The following is a 23,229-nucleotide window of genomic DNA, read 5'->3' on the forward strand; positions in this document are numbered from 1 at the left end:
GTTCTAAGCTCCCTCCCAGCTCTGACATTCCCTGTTCTAAGCTCCCTCCCAACTCTGCCATCCCCTATCCGAAGGACCCTCCCAGCTCTGACATTCCCTGTTCTAAGCTCCCTTCCAGTCCTGACATTCCCTCTTCTAAGCTCCCTTCCAGCTCTGCCATCCCCTATCCTAAGGACCCTCCCAGCTCTGATATTCCCTGTTCTAAGCTCCCTTCCAGTCCTGACATTCCCTCTTCTAAGCTCCCTTCCAGCTCTGCCATCCCCTATCCTAAGGACCCTCCCAGCTCTGACATTCCCTGTTCTAAGCTCCCTTCCAGTCCTGACATTCCCTCTTCTAAGCTCCCTCCCAGCTCTGCCATCCCCTGTCCTAAGGACCCTCCTAGCCCTGATGGTCCCTGGTCTGAGGCCCCTCCCAGTTCTGATAGTCTCTGTTCTGAAGTCTCTGGAGCTCCCCGCACTAATATTCCATAATCTCTTCCCAGGGCCTGGGAGGGCTTGTGAAGCTGCACAATGCTCCCTGGCCCCTGTGCTCCTCCCTCCCCTCCCCCTGTGCTGGCCCCCAGCTCACCTTTGCACAGATAGTAGGAGCCTATGAAGCTGGTCTTGGTGGGCCGGGGCCGGATCCGCTTCCATGTCTTGTCCTCAGAGTTCCGGATCCTCCCCAGCAGGATGTCCCGTTTACACTTGTGCTCTAGATCCTCCCGGTAGGTGTAGTCACCAGCCTTGGGACCTGCGGGGAACACGAGGAGGGACCCATGAGTCTGGGCATGTGCGCGTGTGTGATGAGCGGAGCCACAAAGGCAAACAGGAGAACAAGAAGCCAGCGGGTCTGAAAGAGGTCAGAGTGGCCTAAAGATTTGTTTCTCTCCTATTATTCTAATGACTATTGAAACCCCTCCTCCTCCACGAAGTCTTCCCAGATTGCCTCTACCCAAATTAGAGACTGGCTCCCCATGGGCTCTTTGCCCACATACCATGTATGGTATTAGTCTGACTCCCACTGGATTCAACCCAATAAACTGTGTTAGGCTTTGGACGACACTGGCAAAAAGTAGAACAGACTGTTTTTAAAAGGCTTACAGTTTAGTTGGGGGGTGGGGATGAGGAGAAACAGGTGGCAATAACTGCACCTAGGGGAATGGGGAAAAGGCAGAGGAGAGACCCCAACAAAGTCCTCTGAGGACACAGGAAGACTATTCATGCAGAGAACTATAATCCACAGGCAACAGTATCCCAAAGAAGAGGTTGTAATGAAACCCACGACCCAAACACAGAAACTGTGAGAAGGCAATGAGGCGAGCTAGAGATGGCAGCCCGAGGACCCCCCAGTCATAGCTGAGGCTTGGAAGGATGGTGCTCCCGACTGGCAGAAAGAAGGGGAGGGTGCTGGGAAGGGGGAAGAACTCCCCACCAGTATGTCTGGCAATCAATTCAATTAGACAATCATTTATTAACGATAGCTGCCATGCGCTAAACATAGTGCTGGGGATACAGAGACAAAAATGAAACAAGCCTTGCCCTCAAGAAGCTTATATTCTATGGGAAAGGAAAGAAGAGATAAGTAGATGCAAGGAGTGGGAGCAGGATGCTGATACCTAGAGAAATCACTGCAGGCCTCATGGAGGACACAGGGCCTGAGCTTATGGGGTCCAGGCCACACTTCTCCTCAAATCTGGGCACATCTATGCTGTGGCTATGATCGATGCCAACCATGTGCAGGGCAGCTGGAGAGAGTGCTGAACCAGCAATTAGAAGACCTGAGTTCAAATCTGACATCAGATACTTACTAGTTGTGTGACCTTGGGCAAATCACTTAACCTCTGTTTGCCTCAGTTTCTCACGTATAAAATGGGTATAATAATACCACATTATTACAATATATATAATATATTGATATATAATATTATATATAATATATAATAATACCATAATAACCTCCCAGGGTTGTTCTGTAGATCAAGTGAGATAATATTTGTAAATCACTTTGCCCAATGCATGGCACACAGCATGTATTATATAAATACTCTTTTTTTTTCAAAGAGAACTCCCTCTAAGGGGTGACATGTTCAGAATAATATGGCAATGGCTCATCTTCTTTTGATGAACAAATGATCCAGCATTCACTGTTTGGTTGTAAGTCACCCAAGGTCAAGGATGTTTGATTTAATTCATTCCATCTGTATAAGACACTCCTTCTATGGAGTTTCTTCAATGGTTCTCATTGTGAGAGCAGATCCCTTCTGCACAACCACATGTCCATCCCAACCTCTACTGCCTGGTCAGTCTCCAGTGTCCCTATCCAGCCTTTGGTAGAGCTTGCTAAGCAAGGCCTTTCCACTGGAAGGAAAAGGTTTATTCTGAGATATCTGGTGGGCACAAATGAGATGGCCAAGGCTCCCAGACAGACCAAAGACCCAGTCTAAGAATGAATCCAATCCAGGACCTTCATTTCCACAGCTTTGGGGTATAATGACTCGAACAAAGTAGGCACATGCTAATAGATCTTCTTAATAAATTCTTCCAGAGGAATAAAGTGTTGGTGAAACAGGGAAGTAAGTTTCAGTTCAACAGAACAGAGCTTAACAGAGGGAACTGTCCAGCAATGAACAAGTAACCTTAGGGGCCAATGAATTCTGTCACTGGAAGTATCCAACCAGAGGCTAGATAATCACTTGGCATAATTCTGTAGAGGAATAAAATTCATGCTTTGGGAGGGGCACTGAATTAGATCACCTTTCATATTTCTTCCATTTCTGAGATTCTTTGGTTTTGAAAGGCCATGATTCTAAATGTCTATAATACCAAGGTTACGTGATTCTGAGCTGGTCTATATTTTTAAGATTCCAGGCTTAGGATTATGAAATCTCTAAGCTTCCCTAAGTCTATGGTTCTCAAGGTCTATGGCCCCAAGATTCTCTGATTTTCTAAGTTAATTTTTCTAGGTTTTGAAGATTCTCTATGAGTCCAAGATTCCATGAATCTCTGTGTCTTTGATTCTATGCTGCTAGAGTGGCAGGAGAGGAGGCTGGAGGTGGGTAGGGTATTACATTACCTGTTTTGGGATAGCAGAGGTGGCAGGCCTGCTTGAAGAGGTGGGTAGAAGCCAGGGGGTTCTTGACAAGCAGGGCGGTATTAGGCATGGCAGACTCTTGCTGGGGCAGCAGGTCGGCCACCTTGGGCAAAGGGGAGTGACTTGTGCTGGCCGGCTAGATACAGGATGGGGAAGAAGAAGGTGAGTGTATGGCCTTTACTAGAACCTGCCAGCCCAACTACAAACCTAGGGCTTTTCATTCTTTCCTTCTCTTCCAGCCTAGACCTTTTCTCTGATAATGAAGTCCAGCTAATTCAAAGAACTCAAGAATGTTAAAGTTAGGGAGGGTCAAGTTGCCCAACCTCTCCCCTGACAGATGACAAGCCTTGAGCCCAGAAAAGGGGAGAGATTTGCACCTAGCTGTGTATGAAAGGTAGGACAGTGTAGTGAACGGAAATCTGGCTTTGTAGTCAGGAAGATGTGGGTCCAAGTTCAGTCCCTCACACGTACTGACTGTGTGACCCTAGGCAAGTCACTTAACTTTTCTGTGCCATAGGCAACTATCTAAGACAACAAATTATACCGAGAGGGTCAAGCTGCCTTGGTGGAGGGAATTACATCATCTGGGATTTCTCTTTATCAGGGAAATCCCAGGCAATCCTGTCTCTCTCCCTATGTTTGAATGAAGACTGGAATCTAGTACCCGAGACTCCCTAGTCCAGGCTCTTTTTGCTAGGTCCTGGGTAGTGCCTTTCTCTAGGTACTGTTAGGAAACCTGGCTCCTAGACAACCTGGGACCAGTCACTTGAGTTTCCTAGGCTTCAGTCTCCCCATCTGTAAAATGGGGGGATTAAGGGTAAATGGGCCCTAAGATTCCTTAGGGCTCCAGCATCTTGGGATTCTCTGCTTTTATCTGGGTCTGGGTAAGCAACTACATTCTCACACAGGCTCCAACTTTTTTCTACAGAAGGACAAAAGCTCTCATTCTTCCTTCCTACTCCAGCCCCACCTCACCCCAGGAGGGAGAAGACCCCCCCCTAACAAAAATTTGTCCCCCCAGGCCCCCAGATGTCCCCAGCGGAACATGACTCACTGCAGGGGACGGCTTCTGGGTGCTGCTTGGTGGTCGTAGGTCCTGAGAGGAGGTATCCTCTAGGTGGGAGGAAGAGAAAATGGCATTACTTTTCCTTTGCAGGAGGGATGATTGAGGTGAAGCGTGGGATATGGGCTATCTCCAGCTCATTCCTAACTCTGTAACAAGTGCCTCACCCTAGTCCTTGAGAGGCCACACTCAGATTCTGACATGTAATGGAGAGGGTGTGAGGTCAGAGGAGCAGGGTTCAAATCTTCCCTCTGGTGTTCACTGCTTCTGTGGGCTTCGTAGGTCACACCATATCTGTGGACCTCAGTTTCCTCACTTGTAAAATTAGGGGTTGGATTTGATGGTCTCTGATAATACTAAATCAGAGGTTTAGATCTTATCTTTTCCTCCTGTTGTACTGCCAAAGGGCGGGGCACACAGCTCACACTCAGACAGCCTTGCTGAACTCTTTTACTGGTCTGAAAATAAGTCTGAATTCCCCCTCAAAATCTGCTTTGTTTAAAAGCTAAGTACACTTTATAACCAGAGTTATTTTAAGGGGGTGGCCTATGTTGGGGTGGGCTATCTTCAGACGAACAGGGTATGTTGAAATAAATGACTGATTTCAGGATCTTTATTCCTCCCTATAGTTCATCACACACACACACACACACACACACACACACACACACACACACACACACACACACAATGGTGAAGAGGCAGGGCAGAATGGGGGTAAGAGCCCTGCCCTGAGCGGTCAACAGACGTGGGTATGGATCCAAGCTTTGCCACTAACTCACTGTGTGACCTTCTCTAACAATAGGCCATAGATTCTTATCCTAAAAAATGAGGAGATTGGACCCAACAGTCCCAAAGATCCCTTCCATCACTGAAATTGTGTCTGAAGGTTCCTCCCAGTTCTGATATTGTCTGTTCTAGGTCTCCTCCCAACATATACATTCCATGTTCTAAGGTCCCTCCTAGCTCTGAAATTTTGGTTCTAAGGTTCCTCCCAACTTTGACATTCCATGTTCTAGGGTCTCTTCCCATGAGCACTTACCTACTGTGAATGAATCAAGTGTGTCCAGGGAGCCCCGGACAGGCCCAAAACTGTCCAGGGCATCTGTGTATGGAAGCAAGTCCAGAGGATCCAAGGTGTCCAGTGAGGAGGCTGGGGAGTCAAAGGCTTCCAGCACAGAGGAGGCCATCTTCTTGGTGGGGTCCATGACGAGGCCAAAAGATGCAGGGGGCAGTGGATTGGAGACAGGGATGGTGCCACTCACCACAGGAGGCAATAGGGGTGCCCCACCCGGGAACACAGGGATCCGTTGGGACATTTCACTGGGTACAGTAGCTGGAATGGAGCCTTGTACCTGAGACTACAAGGAGGTTGGCAACAGGCGGGAGGAAGGAAGGTATGGGGCATGAGAAAGAAGAAGAGGAGGGAGAAAAAGAGAAGAAAGGAAGAAGGGGAAAGGAGAGATAAGAGAACAGAGAAGGGGAAAGAAAGAGAATGGGCAACAAGAGATAAGGGAAAGAAGAATAAAAAGATATATAGAATGAAGAGAGATGGGGGAAGAAAAAGGAAGAAGAAAGGGATTAAGAAAATAGGAGAGAGAGAAAGAAGGTAAAAGAGAATGAAAACGGAATGGAGATAAAAAAGGAAAGGTAGAGAGATGGAGGGAAAAAGGGAAAAGTGGAGGAAGAAATAGTTGAGTTCTAAAGAGCTTTTAAATTAATCTTTTTTTTTTTTTAAGCAATCGGGGTTAAGTAACTTGCTCAAGGTTACACGGCCAGTTATTTCTGGGTGTGGTGCTGAGTGTCTGAGCCCGGGATTCAATCTCCAGGTCATCCCAACACTGGAGCCGGTGCTCTTACTCGCTGAGCCATCTGGCCACCCCTAAGCAATTGGGGTTAAGTAACTTACTCAAGGTTACATGGCCAGGTGTTTCTGGGTGGGTGCTAAGTGTCTGAGCCTGGGATTCGATCTCCAGGTCATCCTGACACTGGAGCCGGTGCTCTTACTCACTGTGCTACCTGGCCACCCCTTAAATTAATCTTAATGAATTGTTATTAAATAAAAATAAATTAGTAAAATTAATTATAATTATGCATATAAATAGATTAGATACCCACTCACCCCCTGCCCTTTCCTCCAGTATATAATCTTGCCAAAGTCAGGAAATTGTGGGGTCAGTTCCAACTAACCCCCTGATGATAGATATTCTTTTTTTATTTTTTTGAAGCAGGGAAGGAGAGATAATTGGGGTTAAGTGATTGCCCAAGGTCACACAGCTAGTAAGTATCTGAGGCTGGATTTGAATTCTGGTCCTCCAGACTCCAGGGCTGGTCTTCTATTCATTGTGCCCCCTAGCTGCCCCTGATGATTGATATTCTTAAAAAGTCACTTTCCCTCTCCAGACTTTGGTGTCCCAAGAAAAGATACACCCCCTCGGGTTAGTGTAAGGATTAATGAGATAATAGATGGGAAAATAGGTTGGAAGCAAAATCAGTAATAAACTTATTTTATTTTTGTGATTATTCTGCCCTATTTTTGTGTATGGGGTTGCATCAGCTAGAAGCAAGGGAAGCTGTGCATACCACAGTACCACCATGGAGGGGATTCCTAGCTCCCTTTGGTGGGCAGAGAAGTGAGTGGCAGATCTCACCAATGAATCCAGAAGGGAGTCCAGTTCTGGCCCAAAGATATCTCCATCAGAGAAGTCCTCCACGCTCTCAGTTCCAGCCCCATCTGGAGGGGCCAGCAGGTCAGCGGTGGGAGGGTAAAGGTTTGTGGTGGAGCCCTTGGCCTCAGGGTCTGAAAGGAGGGTGATATCACAGCCAGGGATAGAGGTGGCTGTTGGGGCTGTGAGACATCTTAGATCCATGGAGCAGTCTGAGGAAGAGGAAGATAGAGAGAAAGCTCAGTGTTCTCTGGGGGAAGGGCTAGAAAATTCAACCAATTCAATTCAGCAAGCATTTATGAATCAACTACCATGAGCCCAGCCCTGTACTAGGTGATGAGGAAGGAAATCATTCCTTGCCTTCAAGCTACTCACATTCTACTGGGAGGGTGCAAAATTTGTTCACAGATAAGAAAATACAAAATATAGATGTATCACTCATTCTAGACTAGCCCCCTTCAAGTTGGCACACATAATGAAAAGTGGAGTTGTTGTACAGAGAATAAGAGCAAGCTGAGACCTGGGTTCAAGGTAAATTTAGGTGTGGATTTATTAAGCACACAACTGCCTAGAGTATAAACTCAAATCAGGCAGTCCCGAATTGGGATACAAACAATGCTTATAAAGGCTAAAACCACAAAAACCACAATTGGGGAGGGAAGCTAGCATAAGCCAAGAATTGCCATTGGTTAGATCTATAGCTCAGGGCTAATTTGGGAATATGGTGCAAGGGTACAGGGGTGCAACTTCCCTGATACAAGGGGGTCTCTCCCAGAACAGGGTGTAGGGTACAGGGTGGAGGGTCGTTGGGTAATGGGGACAGGTTAGGGTCATGTTCTGGGTAAAGAGTGTGGGGACCCTGCTTGGTCAGTGGAACAGAACAGGGTGATCTCTTCTTAAGATAAACTTGTGCCATAACCCTGGGACTACACCTTGAGCAATACACAAGATTATGCCTTGAGCTATTTCAAGCTATTACAGGGTATAGGATAGAGACAAAGACAAATATATAAAGGGTCTTAATGGTGGGCTCCAAATAAGGTGGTATGTGATTTGGGTTTGGGCACAATAGAGTCTGTGGAGGGTGACTGCCAGTGTGAGTTCCAAGGATATCCTGTGGCCCTGTACTTGGAACACTATAGCTCAAAAGCCATCACCGGTGTATTTCACATTAACAATAGACATGAACAGTTCTTAGCAAAGGCATTTTGTAAGGTAGTAAAGTAAAAAGAGTAAAAATGGCCTAGGGCTAAGTTATTTAAAACTTTGTATAGATGTGTCCAATGGGATTACTCCCTTTAATTTGGTCACATAAAGGTGTATAGGTATAGGTATAGGTATCGGGTAATGGACAAATGTCTGCAGCTGCTTTCACACCTAGTGGTGACTTTGTGATTCCAATTTTGGTCTTCTGGGTTGGGGGACTAGTCAAAGATCAACTCCCTTATGTAGTCACAGTGAAAACAAAATAATTTCATGTGGGGAGAGTGAGGCATTAACAGCTGGGGGGGAAGAGGGGGGGATCAGAGAAGGCTTCTGAACAAGCCATGAAGAGAACTTGGGATTTGAAGATGTATAGGTGAGGAAGGAGAACATGGAGAAGTGGGATGTGGAACTTTGGGGAAATGGCACATTGGTGAGCTTGGCTAAAACTTGAGTGCAGAAAGTAAAAGAATGTGAAACCTTGCAGGAAAAAAAAAAGAGTATAACCAGATTGTGAAGGATTTTAAATGTCAAAAAGGACATTTTTACTACAGCCTAAAGACAACAGGAAAGCTTCTTTAGTAACAGAGAGATTCAGTCAGTCTGGTGCTTTAGGAAACTCATTTTGATGGCTGTGTGGAAGATGGACTGGAGAGAGGAGATTGGAAGCAAAGGGGCAAACCAAGAGACCAGAAAAGAGGAGACAGGGGCCTGAACAATGGTGACTGACTTGTGAGATGAAAGGAGAAGAACCATTGAGATGTGGAGGAAACAGAATCGATAAGGCTTGGCGTGGGGTTGTTTAGGGGAGGTGAGGGAACGGGAGAAGTTAGGGAGGACACTGAGGTTTTGAGCCTGGGAAGCCATCTCTGATACCCCTAGCAAATAATGACTTTCCTCCTTGGACCTCATGTAGTATTTTTTTTGTGCATAAGCCCTCTTATGAATTGATAATATTATTTTTATTGATTAGTTACTATGTATATGTACATATGTGTATATGTATACACAATTACATATATGTATATGTACACACACACATATATATCATTTGGGCTTCTCAATAACTCTGTGGGGTGGATGCTATTATCATCCCCATTGGCAGGTGAGGAAACTGAGGAACAGAGAGATAAAGCAATTTGCCCAGGGTCTAATAAGAATCTGAGACAGGATTTGAACTCGGGTCCTTTCTGATTCCAAGTCTAACATTCTATCCACTCTATCACCTTGCTGGGGATCAGGGATAGAGTTTTTGATTAAGAAGGCAGGGTTATCAAGTACTCCCTCTCCTCTAGAGGACCCCAGTAGAAAATATAGAGAACATTAAAGATATGAGAAAGATTGAGTCACTTCCTGAAATCAACCTGAGATTCTAGGTTTCCTAATGGTGGTCAGGTTCTAGGCTCTGGATAGTCTTGGGTATCCTTCTCTTGGCCCCTCCCTTCTCCTGGGACAGAAGACCCCCACCCCACATTGCCACTGCCCATTCATCTCCCAGACAAGGTTGGCCACTCTACCTGTTTCGATGTCATCTATAGATCCAAGTCCATTGGATGTTCCCTGTGAAGAGAAAAAGGAGATCATGGTATCAGGACAGATGGGGGTGGTCACAAATTACCTTCCATTTACACTGTATATGATATTGTGTATGACCTGAATGTTTTCCCCTATTAGAACATGATCTACTTAATGACAGGGATTATTTTTGTCCTTCTTTGCATCCCCAATACACAGTAAGTGCTTAGTAAATGCTTGTTGACCAAAAGCAAGGAAAGGGGTAACAGGGAACCCCAGTGTTCCCAAATGCTCAGAGGATCTCATTTTATGCCCTTACCATCTCCCTGTCTCAGGCTAGTAGCCTGCCAGCTCTTATTCCATTATACAAAGAGGTCAACTGTGGAGTGTGTGTGTATGTGTGTGTATGCACACACAACCCTGTTAGTGAACAGTCATAAAAAAGATGTAGAGATGAAGAGATCATGCCATAGATGTCTTTGGAGGTGGTTAAATGACTGGACCCAAAGAACAGTCATTAGTGGCACGTCATCTACTGTGAGGGAGGTCTCTAGTGGAGTGCCCTGGGACTCTGTCCTTAAAGGGATAGATAGTATGCTTAACACATTTACAGATGACCCACAAGCCATGAGGGAATGCTAACAGGCTGCACAACCAAACAAGCCTCTCAAGCTATAATAATGGGCCAAATCTAATGCAAAGAATTTTAATTAAAAAATTAATTTTTGGTTTATTAAATTAAACCAATTTGGACTTGGTTTAAAAAAAGATCATTCTCACAGCAAAAGAAAAGGAAGGTGTGGCTAAGTCACATTCGAAGGAAATATCTATCAACAAGCCTTCATTAAGTGCTTTCTGTATGCCAGGCATTGAGCTAGATGCTGGGTATACAGTGACAAAAATGAAACCAGTTCTGCCCTCCAGAAGGGTAAAATTTATGGAATAATTCCTCAGAGTTTTAGTAGCCTGCAAGTTTTGCCCAGCAGTCAAAACCTTAAGCTGATCTGCTTATTCTAGTGTTAACCTCCAATGTGACCAGATCAGAGAACCAATGCAGGAGATCAGCAACTTGTCTGGAATTTATATTCTTAAAACACTGCCTGGGGCATCGAGAAATGTCATGAGCTTGCCCAAGGTCACACAGCTAGGACAGTCCAGTGGCAGGACTTGAACCTAAGCCTTCTCAATGTCAAAGCTGGGCTCCTATACACCACACTGCCTCTTGATATTAAGGTCCATAAAGAAAAGTCTGCAGTGCAAATAAGACAGGAGATTGTCCCTACCCACATGTGGCTCCTATGGAGCACAGTGCCCACCTGGCACATGGCTGGTTTGGCTTGTGTTTGGTTCTGGATGTTGCATTTTAGGAAGGACACAGAGTAGTTCCAGAGAAAGGGCATTCAGGAGGACAAAGAAAAAGACTGATTGAGGGAATCAGGGATATTCAGCCTGGACACAAGACGACTTGTACTTGAAGCGCAATGTCCAATGGGCAACCTTTGTCCACTTGGCTGCAGAGGGAGGAACATGGAGCAGTGGAGGGGGAAGAAGCTGAAGACATGTAAATTTCATACCAAGGTAACGGATAAACTTCCTAACAATGTTGTTCAGTCATTTCAGTCATGTCTGACTCTCCATGATCCCATTGGGGATTTTCTTGGCAGAAATGCTGGAGTGGTTTGCCATTTCCTTCTCCAGCTCATTTGATAGATTAGGAAACTGTGGCAAGCAGGGTGAAGTGACTTAGCCAGAATCACACAGCTAGCGTCTGAGCCTGGGTTTGAGCTCAGGTCTTCCTGACTCTAGGCTTAGCTTTCTATCCACTGAGCCTTCCTAATAATGATAGTTGTCTAAAAGTGGGATGGACCATCTCCAGGAGCAGTGACTCCTCTGGCACTGGAGGTCTCCAAGAACAAGACGGATGGGGATTTGTCAAGGATGTCCAGGTATGGATTGGACTCAATGGCCCCAGGAAGTCTGGGACTCTCTGATATGAAAATAGTGGATTCTCAGGCTGTTTAACCTTCAGCTGGTTGTGGTCAGTCCCCACGTGGGTGTGGATCCCCAGTTTAGAGGAGGTAAACTGCTTTATCATGAGTCTGGCTAAGTATAATTAGAAAGAGGGAAGCCACTTGTTCAAGGCTGTAAAGAACCTTATATGATATGCTTTACTCTCTAAACTACACCCTTCACTCTGGACTCCTCCCTGTCCCACCCCTGAACCAAACTCCTTCCTGCCTCAGCCCCTTTGACTCCGTGGATCTCTCCACCAAGATTGCCCTTCCTGCCCCCACTCCCTGAGCCTGAGAGGTCCAGCCCAGATGGGCCTTGAAGTCACATGAAGGGGTAGCGCCAGCTGGCTCTGAGGTCCCTCCCAGTATAGATCTTGGCTCCTTTGACCAATCTGACCTTCAGTTTCCTCATCTGTAAGATGAGGGAGTCAGACTAACCTCTGTGGTCCTTCCAGCTCTGGTCCCCTTCTCTGACCTTCAGTTGTCCACAGAGGAGAGAAGAAGCTGTTCTCCATGCTGTCTGCCTCCTCTCCCTGCCCTAAATCCCAGGACCCTCAGCCCTTAGGAACACCCCCAAACCAAGTCATTTTTCCCATTGTCTTTCCTACCCAAACCTTCTTTGAAATTTCCCCCTTCCTGTTTAAGGTACCATCCACCAGCCTTCCAGGCTCCCAGGTTCATAACTTCAGCATAAACTTGAACTCCTCCCTCTCCCTTTTCCTCTCCTTCCCTCTCCCTCTCCCTCTTCCAAGCAGGTGTCAAATCTTGTTTCTACCTCCACAAAATCTCTCTATTAGACCCCTTGGGAGGGGGAGAGGGGCAGCTAGGGGGCACCATAGTGCACAGAGTGCTAGTCATGGAGTCAGGAAGACCTTAATTCAAATCTGGCCTCAGATGTTTACTAGCCATGTGATCTTGGGCAAGTCACTTAACCCTGTTTGCCTCAGTTTCCTCACCCGTAAAATAAGCTGAAGAAGCAAATGGAAAACCACTCCAGTATCTCTGCCAAGAAAACCCCAAGGGATCACAAAGAGTTGGATAGGTCTCAACAAAAACAACAATTTGGGGTGAGGGGGTATCTTCTAATAGGCTTAGGGCTGGCAGCCTCAAGGGTGGGGGGATTCTTTCTCTCTCTTTTTTCCTGTGTGGTCCCAGAGAGAAAATTAGAAATAACGTGTATCAATTAGAGGCAGGCAGATTTGGTTTTGATACATTTGGGGGGGGGGTGGTGAGAAGGGGAAGGAGGACCTGTAAATTTACCCCTATAGAGAATGCCTGGTGTGGAAACTCCCTTCATTGAGGCAAATCTCAGCTCCTCCTTCACATAAAGTGCTAGGGAAGTATCTGGGGGCAATGAGACATTATCAGAGGTAGGATCTGAATTTGGTTCTTTTAGATTCCAGGGCCAGCCTAGCCACTGTCTATGCCTCAAAGATAATACTATTAATAGCTGAAGCTTAGATAGTGATTTAAGAGTCAAAGAACAATGACCTCTTGTGGTAGCTGGTGTACGATTTACTATTCCCATTTTGCAGATGAGGAAACAGAGGTATTGAGAGGGGAAGGCACTTTTTCCATGATCCCAGAGCAGAAAGGTCTACATATACCATCTCATTTGCTACTTAAGGGAACACGATCAAACATTGTTCCAAGTTGCTCCTTTTCTAATTCACTCAAGAGACTAGTTTCACCTTCTCAAAGTGATCACTGAAATTTTACAAGAATAGTTGCCTTACCCCAGTGAAAGAGATATTCTCTTACCCATTTTACAGATAAGGAAACTGAATCACTTATCCACAGTCACACAGCAAGAATTTCTTCAAGCACAAGCTGAAATGCCCTAATCCGGGAAGACTGTTGAGGAGATTCTTGCCCAAGTATAGACTGGACTTTGTTGGTTACCAAGACACTTTTCTGCTCTGTGGTTCTATGGATAGCGTCCCAGAGATATTTGCCAAGATTATCGCTTGCACTGACCTTTACTTCAAAATTGCTGTCATTACCAAACCCACTGAATCACAAGGCACCACAGTCTTCCCTATACAGAATGTATTTCAATATAATTACTTTCCTTTGTAACCATCTATATTTTATTTTGTGCATTTAATAAGAATTTTGTTTAATTGTTCAGTCATGTCCAACTTCTCAGCATCCCCCGGACTCCAGCACTTGGGTGCTCTGTCCTCCGCTATCTCTCCACATCTGTCCAAGCTCATGTTTATTGTTCCCATGACACCTTTTATCCACCCTGTCCTCTTCTCCTTTTGCCTTTAATCAAGGTCTTTTCCAGTAAGTTCCATCTTCTCATTATATGGCCAAAGTATTTAAACTTCATTATATTATATTATAATAATGTTACATATTTCATATTCTTATCATATTGTATTATAATAATCTCATATACTATAATAACATTGTTAAAATCCATTATTATATCATAATAATAGCTAGTATTTATAGAACACTTTAAGGTTTGCAAATACTATTCCATTTGATCCTCAGAACAACCTTAGGAAGTAGGCACTATTGTTATCTCCACTCTGCAGCTAAGGAAACTAAGGCAGACTAAGGTGAAGTGACTTGCCCAGGGTCACACAGCTAGTCAGTATCTGAAGCAGGATTTTGGTTTCCTTAACTGTCAAATGAGCTGGAGAAGGAAATGGCAAACCACTCCAGAGTCTTTGCCAAGAAAACTCCACATCATTATACTCATTTTAGAAAAGAGGAAATGAGGCTCACATGGGGGATATGATTGGCCCCTGGTCTCATTTACCTAGTAAATAGAAGAGCTAAGACTTGAACCCAGATCTTCTCTTTGCCACTAGAGTGCAAATCAAGGGGAGAGGGAGTGAGAAGGGATTGGCTAGAATGACACTCAGACCACAGAAGGAATCATGATTCACTTTCCTTTTCAAGTCTGTGAAATGATAGGGGGCCTAAGGCATATGCACACACTGCTCACACCCTCCCAGTGGGAAAGGCAAAGGCTCCATCCTACCTGATCTGCTAAGGGAGCTGAGGTGCCGTTACTGAGCAGTGAGAAGGTTTCCAATTCCTGTGGGAGAGGGAAGGGAAGGAGGGAGAGTGAAAGGGAGAAAGAGAGAGAGAGAGAGAGAGAGAGAGAGAGAGAGAGAGAGAGAGAGAGAGAGAGAGAGAGAGAGAGAGAGAGAGAGAGAGAGAGAGAGAGAGAGATGAGGATTATAGACAATATCATCCTGACCACACTCTCAAGGTGAGACTGGACAGAACCAAGTCCTGCTGTCTCATAGAGGCAGAGATGGGACAAATTCTGCTCCCCAGCATCAGGGCTCTCACCTATTGCCTTACATCCCCTTGTTAATACTTACCTACCCCTAGAATCTCCATCTAAAATCCCCAACAGGCTTCATTCATCTACACCATCATTACCAAGGTAGGCAGCAAGGCTTATCTACATGGCATAATACATATATATACACGCCTATGTTTTTAGCATGTGGACATCTCCAAGCACATGCATCCATCTTCTAATCCTTAAGAATTCATCTTAATTTTATCCCTCCCAGGAACCCCTAACTGGCTCCCCCTGCCAACCTCCACCCCCCCTTTGCTGCCTAGAATATTTTTAAAAGGCACTTGTCATTTTGAAGCCTACATATAGGTAGAATTATACCACCCTGCCTAGGCTCTAGCCATCATGACCATTGATGGCCCCCACCCAAGAACCTTGGACTCTGCCCCTGGGGTCCTAGGCTCTGGTAGGTGGCCTTTGCCTTCTCCTGTTCAGAACCAGGCCTCTCTGGCCACTTCCTGGCTGTCCTTCACCATGGCTCCTCAGGGCATCCCCACCTCCACTTCTAGACCCCCTATATGTACTCTCTTCCTTCATAAAAACAGAAGCCCCTTGAAGGTATGGGTTATCCTGCTTGCTTGTATTTGTATGCCCAGCACTTAGCCCAGAGCACTTAATAAGCATTTAGTAAATTCTCACTCTCCCTCTGTGTCTTCCTCTGTCTCTCTCCATGACTCTCTCTTTCTGTCTGTCTGTGTTTTGCCCAACCAAGGTCCTTTTAAAGTAGCCATCTTATCTCCCAACTAGGCTGGAAGAGTTTTTGGATATGTGCGATTCTGTTGAACAGGGTCCCTTTGGTACCTAAGACAGGGGCTTCCGTAGTGTTTGAGGATGGTTATGATGACAATCTCCTGGTCTCTCTTGTTCCATGGACAAAATAATACTATAAATTCACACCCTTGGCAAAGGCCACTTGATGCATGCAATTCATGAAATCGAATCTGGGGGATTTGGCATTGGACACCAGGAACGTGCTGTAAGAGGCGATGAAAAGTGAGGGACAGGACCCCAGGGGCCCTTGCGTTTACGAAGGAGGAAACTAGGGCCCAAGGTCCCCCAAGTGTCAGAGCCGGAATCTGAACCTGGCTCTCCCAGTTCCAGAGCAAAGGCTTTGTTACAGCTTCTTGATGCCTTTCCCACTTCTTAGGGGAATTCTAAGTTGGGCTTTAAGAGACACATTACCTGGGGAGGGTGAATTATAGGCCTCCTCTAAAGGATTTGTAAACCAATCACAGGTTGGCAGATTTATATATTAAAGGGTGAACAGGCAAAAAAAAAGTAATACTAGTCTATGCTAAGTCAATGCTCATTATTTTGCCATAAGCCCTAATGGCTCAGGGCAGTTCATTCCAGTGTGCCAAGGAATGCAGCCCCCCTGCAGCATGGAATGTGTAAGAGGGGTCTGGGCAATCAGGTCAACAGTTTAGCAGACCAAGGAAATCCCAGGAGCATGAAAGAAAAAGAAAGGCCCTCCTCCAAGTGGGGCCAGAGGCACAGGGGTTCGGGGTAATAGAATCTTGGATTTCCAGGTGGAAGGAACCCAAGGGCCTGGCTAGACAAAGGGGAAGTGACATGCCCAAGGTCACACAAGTAAATCAGGGCAGAATTGTGTTGGGCAACAAGAATCCACCAAGAATGTTCAAAGCCTTCTCCTGCCTCCAGCTCCCATTGACCTCCCTCATCTCACCTGCCAGGGCACTTAGTCTGTCTCTGATTTAGTATTTGAACCTATATTGATGCCTTGAAAATCTCTTTTCAAAGTGAGTCTTAATTTCCCTGAAAGATGGTCCCATCCCTAAGCAGACTGTCATGTACCTCTGCTCTGTCCCACAGTCCCAGTGCCTGCCCCACGGCTTGGAAAGCCCTGGTGGCTTCCTCTCCCTCACACACCTGCACCACAGAAGTGACTTGGGAAACAGGTGCTCAGACATTCTCTGCAATCTACCCATCTCTGGCTTAGACTGGGCTACCCAATGACTATGAGATCCCAGGAAATGCCCCAGCAGGGTTATGAGCCTGAACATTCCTGCCTCCCTGGCACAAGTCCTAGGTGCTCATCTCCCCTCCACCGCCCAGGGCTCCTGCCCACCTGAGGTCTCTTATAGGCTTTTCGGCAGGGCAACCTCAGCTTCTGGGCCAGTTCCCGACTGAGCTGAGTGACGCTTTCATCCTGGGGAAGGAAAGGAAATGTTAATCAAGAGGGAGAAAAAAGGCTGGGTTGCTTGGTCCCCAACAGTAAAAGTAATGCTGAAATCTGGACCCCTTCTGTGCCTACCCCGCCTGCCTCCTTGGTGCCCTTGCCTTTACCCTCCAACTGACCAGTTCTTGGGTTCTTCCTCAAGCCCTCCTCCCCCATCTGAAAACTGGAGCTAAAGTCAGCTTGGACCAACTTGGGAGAGGTGGTTGTTAAATTTTCAGTGTAAGCATTTATGCCTCAGAAATAAGTGTACACTACAAACTAGGGTTTGAGCTATTGTTTTGTTGATTGTCTAGAATTAAGTGAAGAAGAAATATTGCAGATTAAATTGAAAAGTGTACACGGGGGGGGGGGGGTGGCTATGTGGCACAGTGAGTAGAGCACCGGCTCTGGAATCAGGAGGACCTGAGTTCAAATCCAGCCTCAGACACTCAGCACTTACTAGCTGTGTGACCTTGGGCAAGTCACTTAACCCCAATTGCCCTGCCCTCTCCCCTCCAAAAAAAAAGCAAAATAAAAAAGTGTGCCCTGCTTTTTGGAGAGCCAGCTATTAAACATTCATTAGTACACCCCTGGTTACAAGCATCAGGTGGAGGGATTTTGGGGTTTTTTTCAGAGGTTAAAAAAATAACCTGCCCTCTGCTCCCCCTAGCCCAGTCTCCCTGGCTCTGCTGTCTTTATGAATGGTCAGGGATCCCCATCCAGGCCACAGCTCCTGGGAGCTGTCATCTGTGATAGTAATCTGGAGTCAACTCTTACCCACTTTGTGAACAATCCCTGTTAGAAGGGAAACTCTTCCTGAGAGACTTCATTTTTGTCTTTGCATCCTCAGAACCTGGCACACACTGGGTCCCCATGAAGCACTTAAAAAAAATGCTTAATTGATTGACTGAGCCAAGGAAGTGACTGATGGGTTGGCTTCAAAATCAACCCAGTGACCTCCATGGTCCCTCCCTGCTCTAAGACTGGTTATGAGTTTCAGCTATTTTTATCACTGACAGAAGAAAGATGGCCCAAAAAAGGAACATTCAAAGGAAAGTATGGAAAAACCCAACCCAGTATATCAGGTCATAGTGTGGTGGAAAAAAGATTGGCCTGGGAGGCTGGAGATCTGGGCTTTGTTCGAAACTTTGCCACTTACTCTATCCTATGTGGCCTTTAGTTAAGTCCTTTTATCTCCCTGGGTCTCAGTTTCCTTCTCTGTAAAACGAGAGGATTGGAAAGGATGTTCTCCAAAGACTCTCCCAGCTCTGCCATTCTCTTTTCTCAGGTACCTCCCAGCTCTGAAATTCCCTGTTCTAAGGTCCCTTCCAGCTCTGCCATTCCTTGTTCCCAGCTCCCTCTCAGTTCTAACTTTCTCTGTTCTCAGGCCCCTCCCAGCCCTGACATCCCTTGTTCTAAGGCTCCTCCCAGGTTTGAGTCTATGACCAATGTATTCCAAAGCCAGATATGTCATCTCTGGATATCTGTGACAGTGTCTCAAAGAATCTTCTTCCTCCTGTTAATCAACCAACAAACATTTACTTGGGTTTGGTGTTGAGATAAATACAGAAGCATAAGACATGATTATTGCCTTCTGGGAGGTTTGAGGTTAGAAAGGCAATGTATATATATATATATATATATATATATATACACTAGTGAGCACCTTCTAAACCTTCTACCCTGATATAAATTGGCATTATTATCATGATGGTTAATAATAACATTAATACAGTATTAAACAGTGTGCTGCTGCTGCTGCTGTGAATGAACCAAGACCTCCACAAGCCTTAAATTCTCTCTGATCAAATGAGACAATGTTCATAATGTCGTTGTTCAGCTGTTCTTAGTAGTGTCCAACTCTTCATGACCCCATATGGGTTTTTTTGGCAGAGATACTGGAGTGGTTTGTCATTTTCTTCTCCACCTCATTTTTACTGATCAGGAAACTGAGGCAAACAGTTAAATAAGTGACTTGTCCAGGCTACTATCTGAAGTTGGATTTAAACCCAGGAAGACTTATCTTCCTGACTCCATATCATGGCACCCTGTAGTGCCCTCTAACAGTTATAAACATTTTTCAAATTTTAAAGTACTATACAAATGTTAATTCTCATTACTATTGTCCTTATTTCTCTATCTGCAAAATGAAGACAATAGTGAAGCTACCCCTACCTACCTTAAAGAAAAGGTAGCCTGAGGGGATCATAGAGAAACAGATGGCCAAGGGTATATAGACTGAAGGTAAGATACACACAAAATATTTAAATAGCAATGCAAATAACACCATATTGTATTTTCATCAAGCAGGAAAAAAAAGGCAAGTCAAGGAAAATGACTATCAGTCTAAAGTAGACAGCTTGACATTAGAAACAATAGAGAGAAGGTAGAACTACTCAGTTCCCATTTGGTTCACAACTTTGCCAAGAAGAATTAATTCCAGATTGGAAAGGGTGGCACCAATATAGTTAAAAGGAAACTGAAGATACATTTTAGGAGATAGGAAGAAAGCTCCATTTAATGTAGGCGTTCTCAACCTAGGGCCATGAACTAGTTTTTAGGTTGTTGGGGTTTCTTTTGAGAAATATTTTGATAACTGTATTTAAATAGAATTGGCTTCCTTTGTAAGCCTATGTATTTTATTTTATGCATTCAAAAATATTATTCTGAGAAGTTCGTAGGCTTCACTAAAGGAGCCAGGACACAAAAAAGGGGGAAGAAAGCCTCTTTTAATGGTTCAAAATGAATTTGAATCACCTGATCCCAGAGTACTTTATGGGGAGGCGGGTGTGGCACACAAGAACTTGCATCTGAGATGCTAACTAGCTTTCTGGTCTTAACCTGTGACTCCAATCACATATATAAGCTTCCAGCCATACTAGACTATCAGCTGTTTCCCAGACTTGAAATGCCATCTCCCACCTCCATGAAGATGCCTGGAGTGTTCACACCTCATCTTCCCCTCACTTTTCAGGATCTTCATTTTTTTTTCAAGGCTCAGTTTGGGTAACACCTTCTCTCTGTATCTTTCCCTGATTCAATCCCCAAGTTGTTCCTCAGCTGAGTCTTCTCTTCCTCCTCAAACTGACCTCCAGCATTTTACATGGTTCTTGGTTCTGCCCCCCTCACTTTCTACCTCATATTATAATTATAATTTTCTCCATGGGAAATACCAAATCTAGAAACTACCTGTTGCTCAGCATTTTCCACTGTCTAAAAAGTAATACCTTATGTTCTTTTTATAATTCAGGGAAAAGTTGGACTGTGTTTTATTGGTATTTTTTTCCAAAGTCAGCTCTGAGTGGTACCTTGGCCCGGCCCCACTCAGGGTCCCTCCTACCCCTCCATCTAGACATATTCCCCCATCCTGCAGGGCCAAATTAGCATCATGCCTTATCCATGGCCACCATGTTTATGATGGTACCATAGATCTAGAACAGTACAAAACCAAAAAGTCATCTAGCCTAACCCCCTCATTTTACAGCTGAGACCCAGAGATCTCAGTTAGCATTTCTACAGCCTTGTAAAATTTTCAGAGTACTTGCCATATGCTACCGTGTTTCCCCGATAATAAGACCTATCCTGAAAATAAGCCCTCCCCTTACTGTGCAAGATTCCTCTAAAATAAGCCCTTGCCCGAAAATAAGCCCTATTGAGATTGCCACTGTAGTGAAGGTGATCCCCTGCGCTACACACTACATTACAGTACCCTCTGTATGCACCGCCCCCCCCGTGAAACGCACGCCACGCTCCAAGCTGCATCCAATCAGAGCTGCAGCAGTGAGCGCGTCATCCTGTTCTTCCCCAGTGATTTGCTTATTGAATAAAGGTACATTTTTTTGTTCACATTTACCTGTTTATTAAAATTGCTGTCAATGTTCATTAAAATAAGCCCTCCCCTGAAAATAAGCCCTCTGGTGTTTTTCTGTCCAAAAAAATTAATAAGACAGTGTCTTATTATCGGGGAAACACGGTATTTCATTTGACCCTCACAACAACCCTATGAGGTAGGGTGCCTTCATTATCTACATTTTACAGATGAGGAAACAGAAAAGTTAAGTGACTTGCCCAGAGTTACACATTAGAGGGAAGATTCCAGTCCAATACCCCAGGGTAAGATACTTTTCAACTTTTAGAGGCAATTAGGGTTAAGGGACTTGCCCAGGGACACACAGTTAATAAATATCAGAGGCAGAATTTGAACTCTGGGTTGGTGCTCTATTATTTATACTGCCCCCACACTTTTAGATTTTTATTTTTTGCTTTTTGGAGGGGGGAAGGCAGGGCAATTGAAGTTAAGTGACTTGCCCAAGGTCACACAGCTAGTAAGTGTTAAGTGTCTGAGGCCAGATTTGAACTCTGGTCCTCTGACTCCAGGGCCGGTGCTCTATTCACCGTACCAGCTAGCCACCCCGACACTTTTCAGTTTTTAAAGGGCTTTCTTGTTCATTATCTCATTTGATCCCCACACATGCCTAGTGAAGTAAGCAAGCTAAGCATTATCATTCTCACTTTTTGAAAGGGAAAACTAAGGCTAAGGAGGAAAGCTGACACAGCCATCAAGTGGCAGAGTTATAATGGGAATCCAGGTTTCTTGATGTCTTAAACCAATGCTCCTTCTACTATGGGAGCAGGGCATGACCCCAGCCCAAGGCCAGGCACACAGTAATTGCTTAATGAGCGCTGGACAGATGGAAAAGTTAATAAATGAGTGGCAGATGAACCAGTGAATGTGGAAGCAGTGTGACCAGTGGGCAGAACAACAGATATCAGAGTGACTCAACACCCATGTTAACCCCCATTGTGATCAGCTGCTGATTTCCTTCAGTCTTCCCTTGCCTATAGTCACCCTTCCCTAAGTCCAGTGGAGGTTGGACCAGGCAAGACAAGAAGGACAAGGGAACCCGTGAATCTGAAGTGGAAAGGGACCTCCAACATCTTCTACTCTGACCTTTACAGAGGAGGAAACCGAGGCCCAAGTGTTTAAGTGACTTGCCCAAGGTCACACGGGCAGGAAGCATCAGAGCTGTATCTGAACCCAGGTCCTCTCCTTCCAAAGGCTGCTCTTTCCACTGTGCTCTGGGGGATCCACAGCAAAATAAAGCAAGCCCAACATGTGATCACTGTTGAAGAACAGCCTTCATTGGAAACTACCTGAGATACACTGCCATTTGTTGACCTACTGTGTGTGAATACCCTGACTTGACCTGCCTCACCCTCTCAGGTTCTCTGCCTGCACCACACTCTTCTCTGCCGAGGTGGGCTCCAGCCCCCCTCCCCTTATTTGCCCTGCCCATTGGGCCATCTGGCCCTAACACACTCACGTGGGGGAGGGAGATAGAGCATGTTTTACTGCACTCATAGGCTTCCTTATGGCGCCCCAGCTCATTCAGGGAACTGGCTTTCCGGAACAAAGCTCGGATGTTCTCTGGGTCCAGCCCCAGGGCCTTCTCGCTGTCTTCTAGTGCCTTCTCATACAGGCCCTGGGAGTGAGAAGGGAACACCTGCTCCCATCCATATCTTCCTCCCCAGACCAGGCTATATAGCCCTTGCCCCCACCCACACCTCCCTCCCCAGTCCAGGTTACAGCCCCTGCTCCCACCCACACCTCTCTAGGCTGAAAGAACCCAGAGCTCCAAAGCCAGGGGCTCCCTAGGCAGGACACAGAGGGATGGGCTGGAGAGGGGGATTAAAGATTTGGGAAGAAGAGAGGTTGGAGTTTAGGGAGATTTGGAAGGAGGGCTGGGGTGGGTGTGGGAGTGAGACTGGGAGCTTGGAATGGAGAGCTTGGGAAATATAGTAGGACCAGCACAGAAAGAGAAGACAGACTAGCTCTTGTCAACGTTGGGGTATAACAGTCATTGGGTCAACTTCATGGGGGAGGGGTCAGGGAGACAGAACACAGAACACCCAGTAATACCGAGTTGTTCCACCTTTTGTCCCACATCCCACCTGAACCTACATCTCTGTTAGGCAAAATAATCATAGCAATGTCCATCTCTATGGGGCTCCCCTCTTCAGACAGGAAGAGTTTATCTCTAGTCCTCAGGGCATAACCCAGAGCCTGTCACATCTTGGGCTCTTAATAAATGTTTATTGACTGATCCCTCATTGAAGCCTTACAAGATTCCTTCTTTCCTTCCCACAGCCTTGAAAAGCAGATAACATAAGAGCAATCAGCTGCCTTTTAA

At 45.6% G+C, this 23,229-nt stretch overlaps 2 protein-coding genes across 5 annotated transcripts in view; one reads left to right on the forward strand and one right to left on the reverse strand.

The window, feature by feature from the left end:
• The window catches only part of RANGAP1 (Ran GTPase activating protein 1), a 228,733-nt gene that overhangs the window by 126,837 nt on the left and 78,667 nt on the right, over nucleotides 1-23,229 (forward strand). The window lies entirely within an intron of this gene.
• Nucleotides 1-23,229, reverse strand: part of ZC3H7B (zinc finger CCCH-type containing 7B) — an 89,401-nt gene that overhangs the window by 31,676 nt on the left and 34,496 nt on the right. For 2 of the 4 annotated variants that reach the window (XM_069099440.1, XM_069099444.1), the window contains exons 5-13: nucleotides 22,363-22,521; nucleotides 16,949-17,029; nucleotides 14,527-14,583; nucleotides 9,519-9,561; nucleotides 6,784-7,010; nucleotides 5,175-5,493; nucleotides 4,124-4,182; nucleotides 3,052-3,205; nucleotides 568-729 (exon numbers count right to left, since the gene is read on the reverse strand). In XM_069099440.1, coding sequence (XP_068955541.1) covers nucleotides 568-729; nucleotides 3,052-3,205; nucleotides 4,124-4,182; nucleotides 5,175-5,493; nucleotides 6,784-7,010; nucleotides 9,519-9,561; nucleotides 14,527-14,583; nucleotides 16,949-17,029; nucleotides 22,363-22,521 — 1,261 coding nt within the window. The remainder of the gene's footprint in view (nucleotides 1-567; nucleotides 730-3,051; nucleotides 3,206-4,123; nucleotides 4,183-5,174; nucleotides 5,494-6,783; nucleotides 7,011-9,518; nucleotides 9,562-14,526; nucleotides 14,584-16,948; nucleotides 17,030-22,362; nucleotides 22,522-23,229) is intronic. The other 2 variants (XM_069099441.1, XM_069099443.1) reach the window with 2 other exon arrangements.

Source organism: Petaurus breviceps, unplaced genomic scaffold (assembly GCF_028583685.1).
Source record: "Petaurus breviceps papuanus isolate PSGF00001 unplaced genomic scaffold, PetGlider_PUasm1.0 379, whole genome shotgun sequence".
Classification (NCBI taxonomy): domain Eukaryota; kingdom Metazoa; phylum Chordata; class Mammalia; order Diprotodontia; family Petauridae; genus Petaurus; species Petaurus breviceps.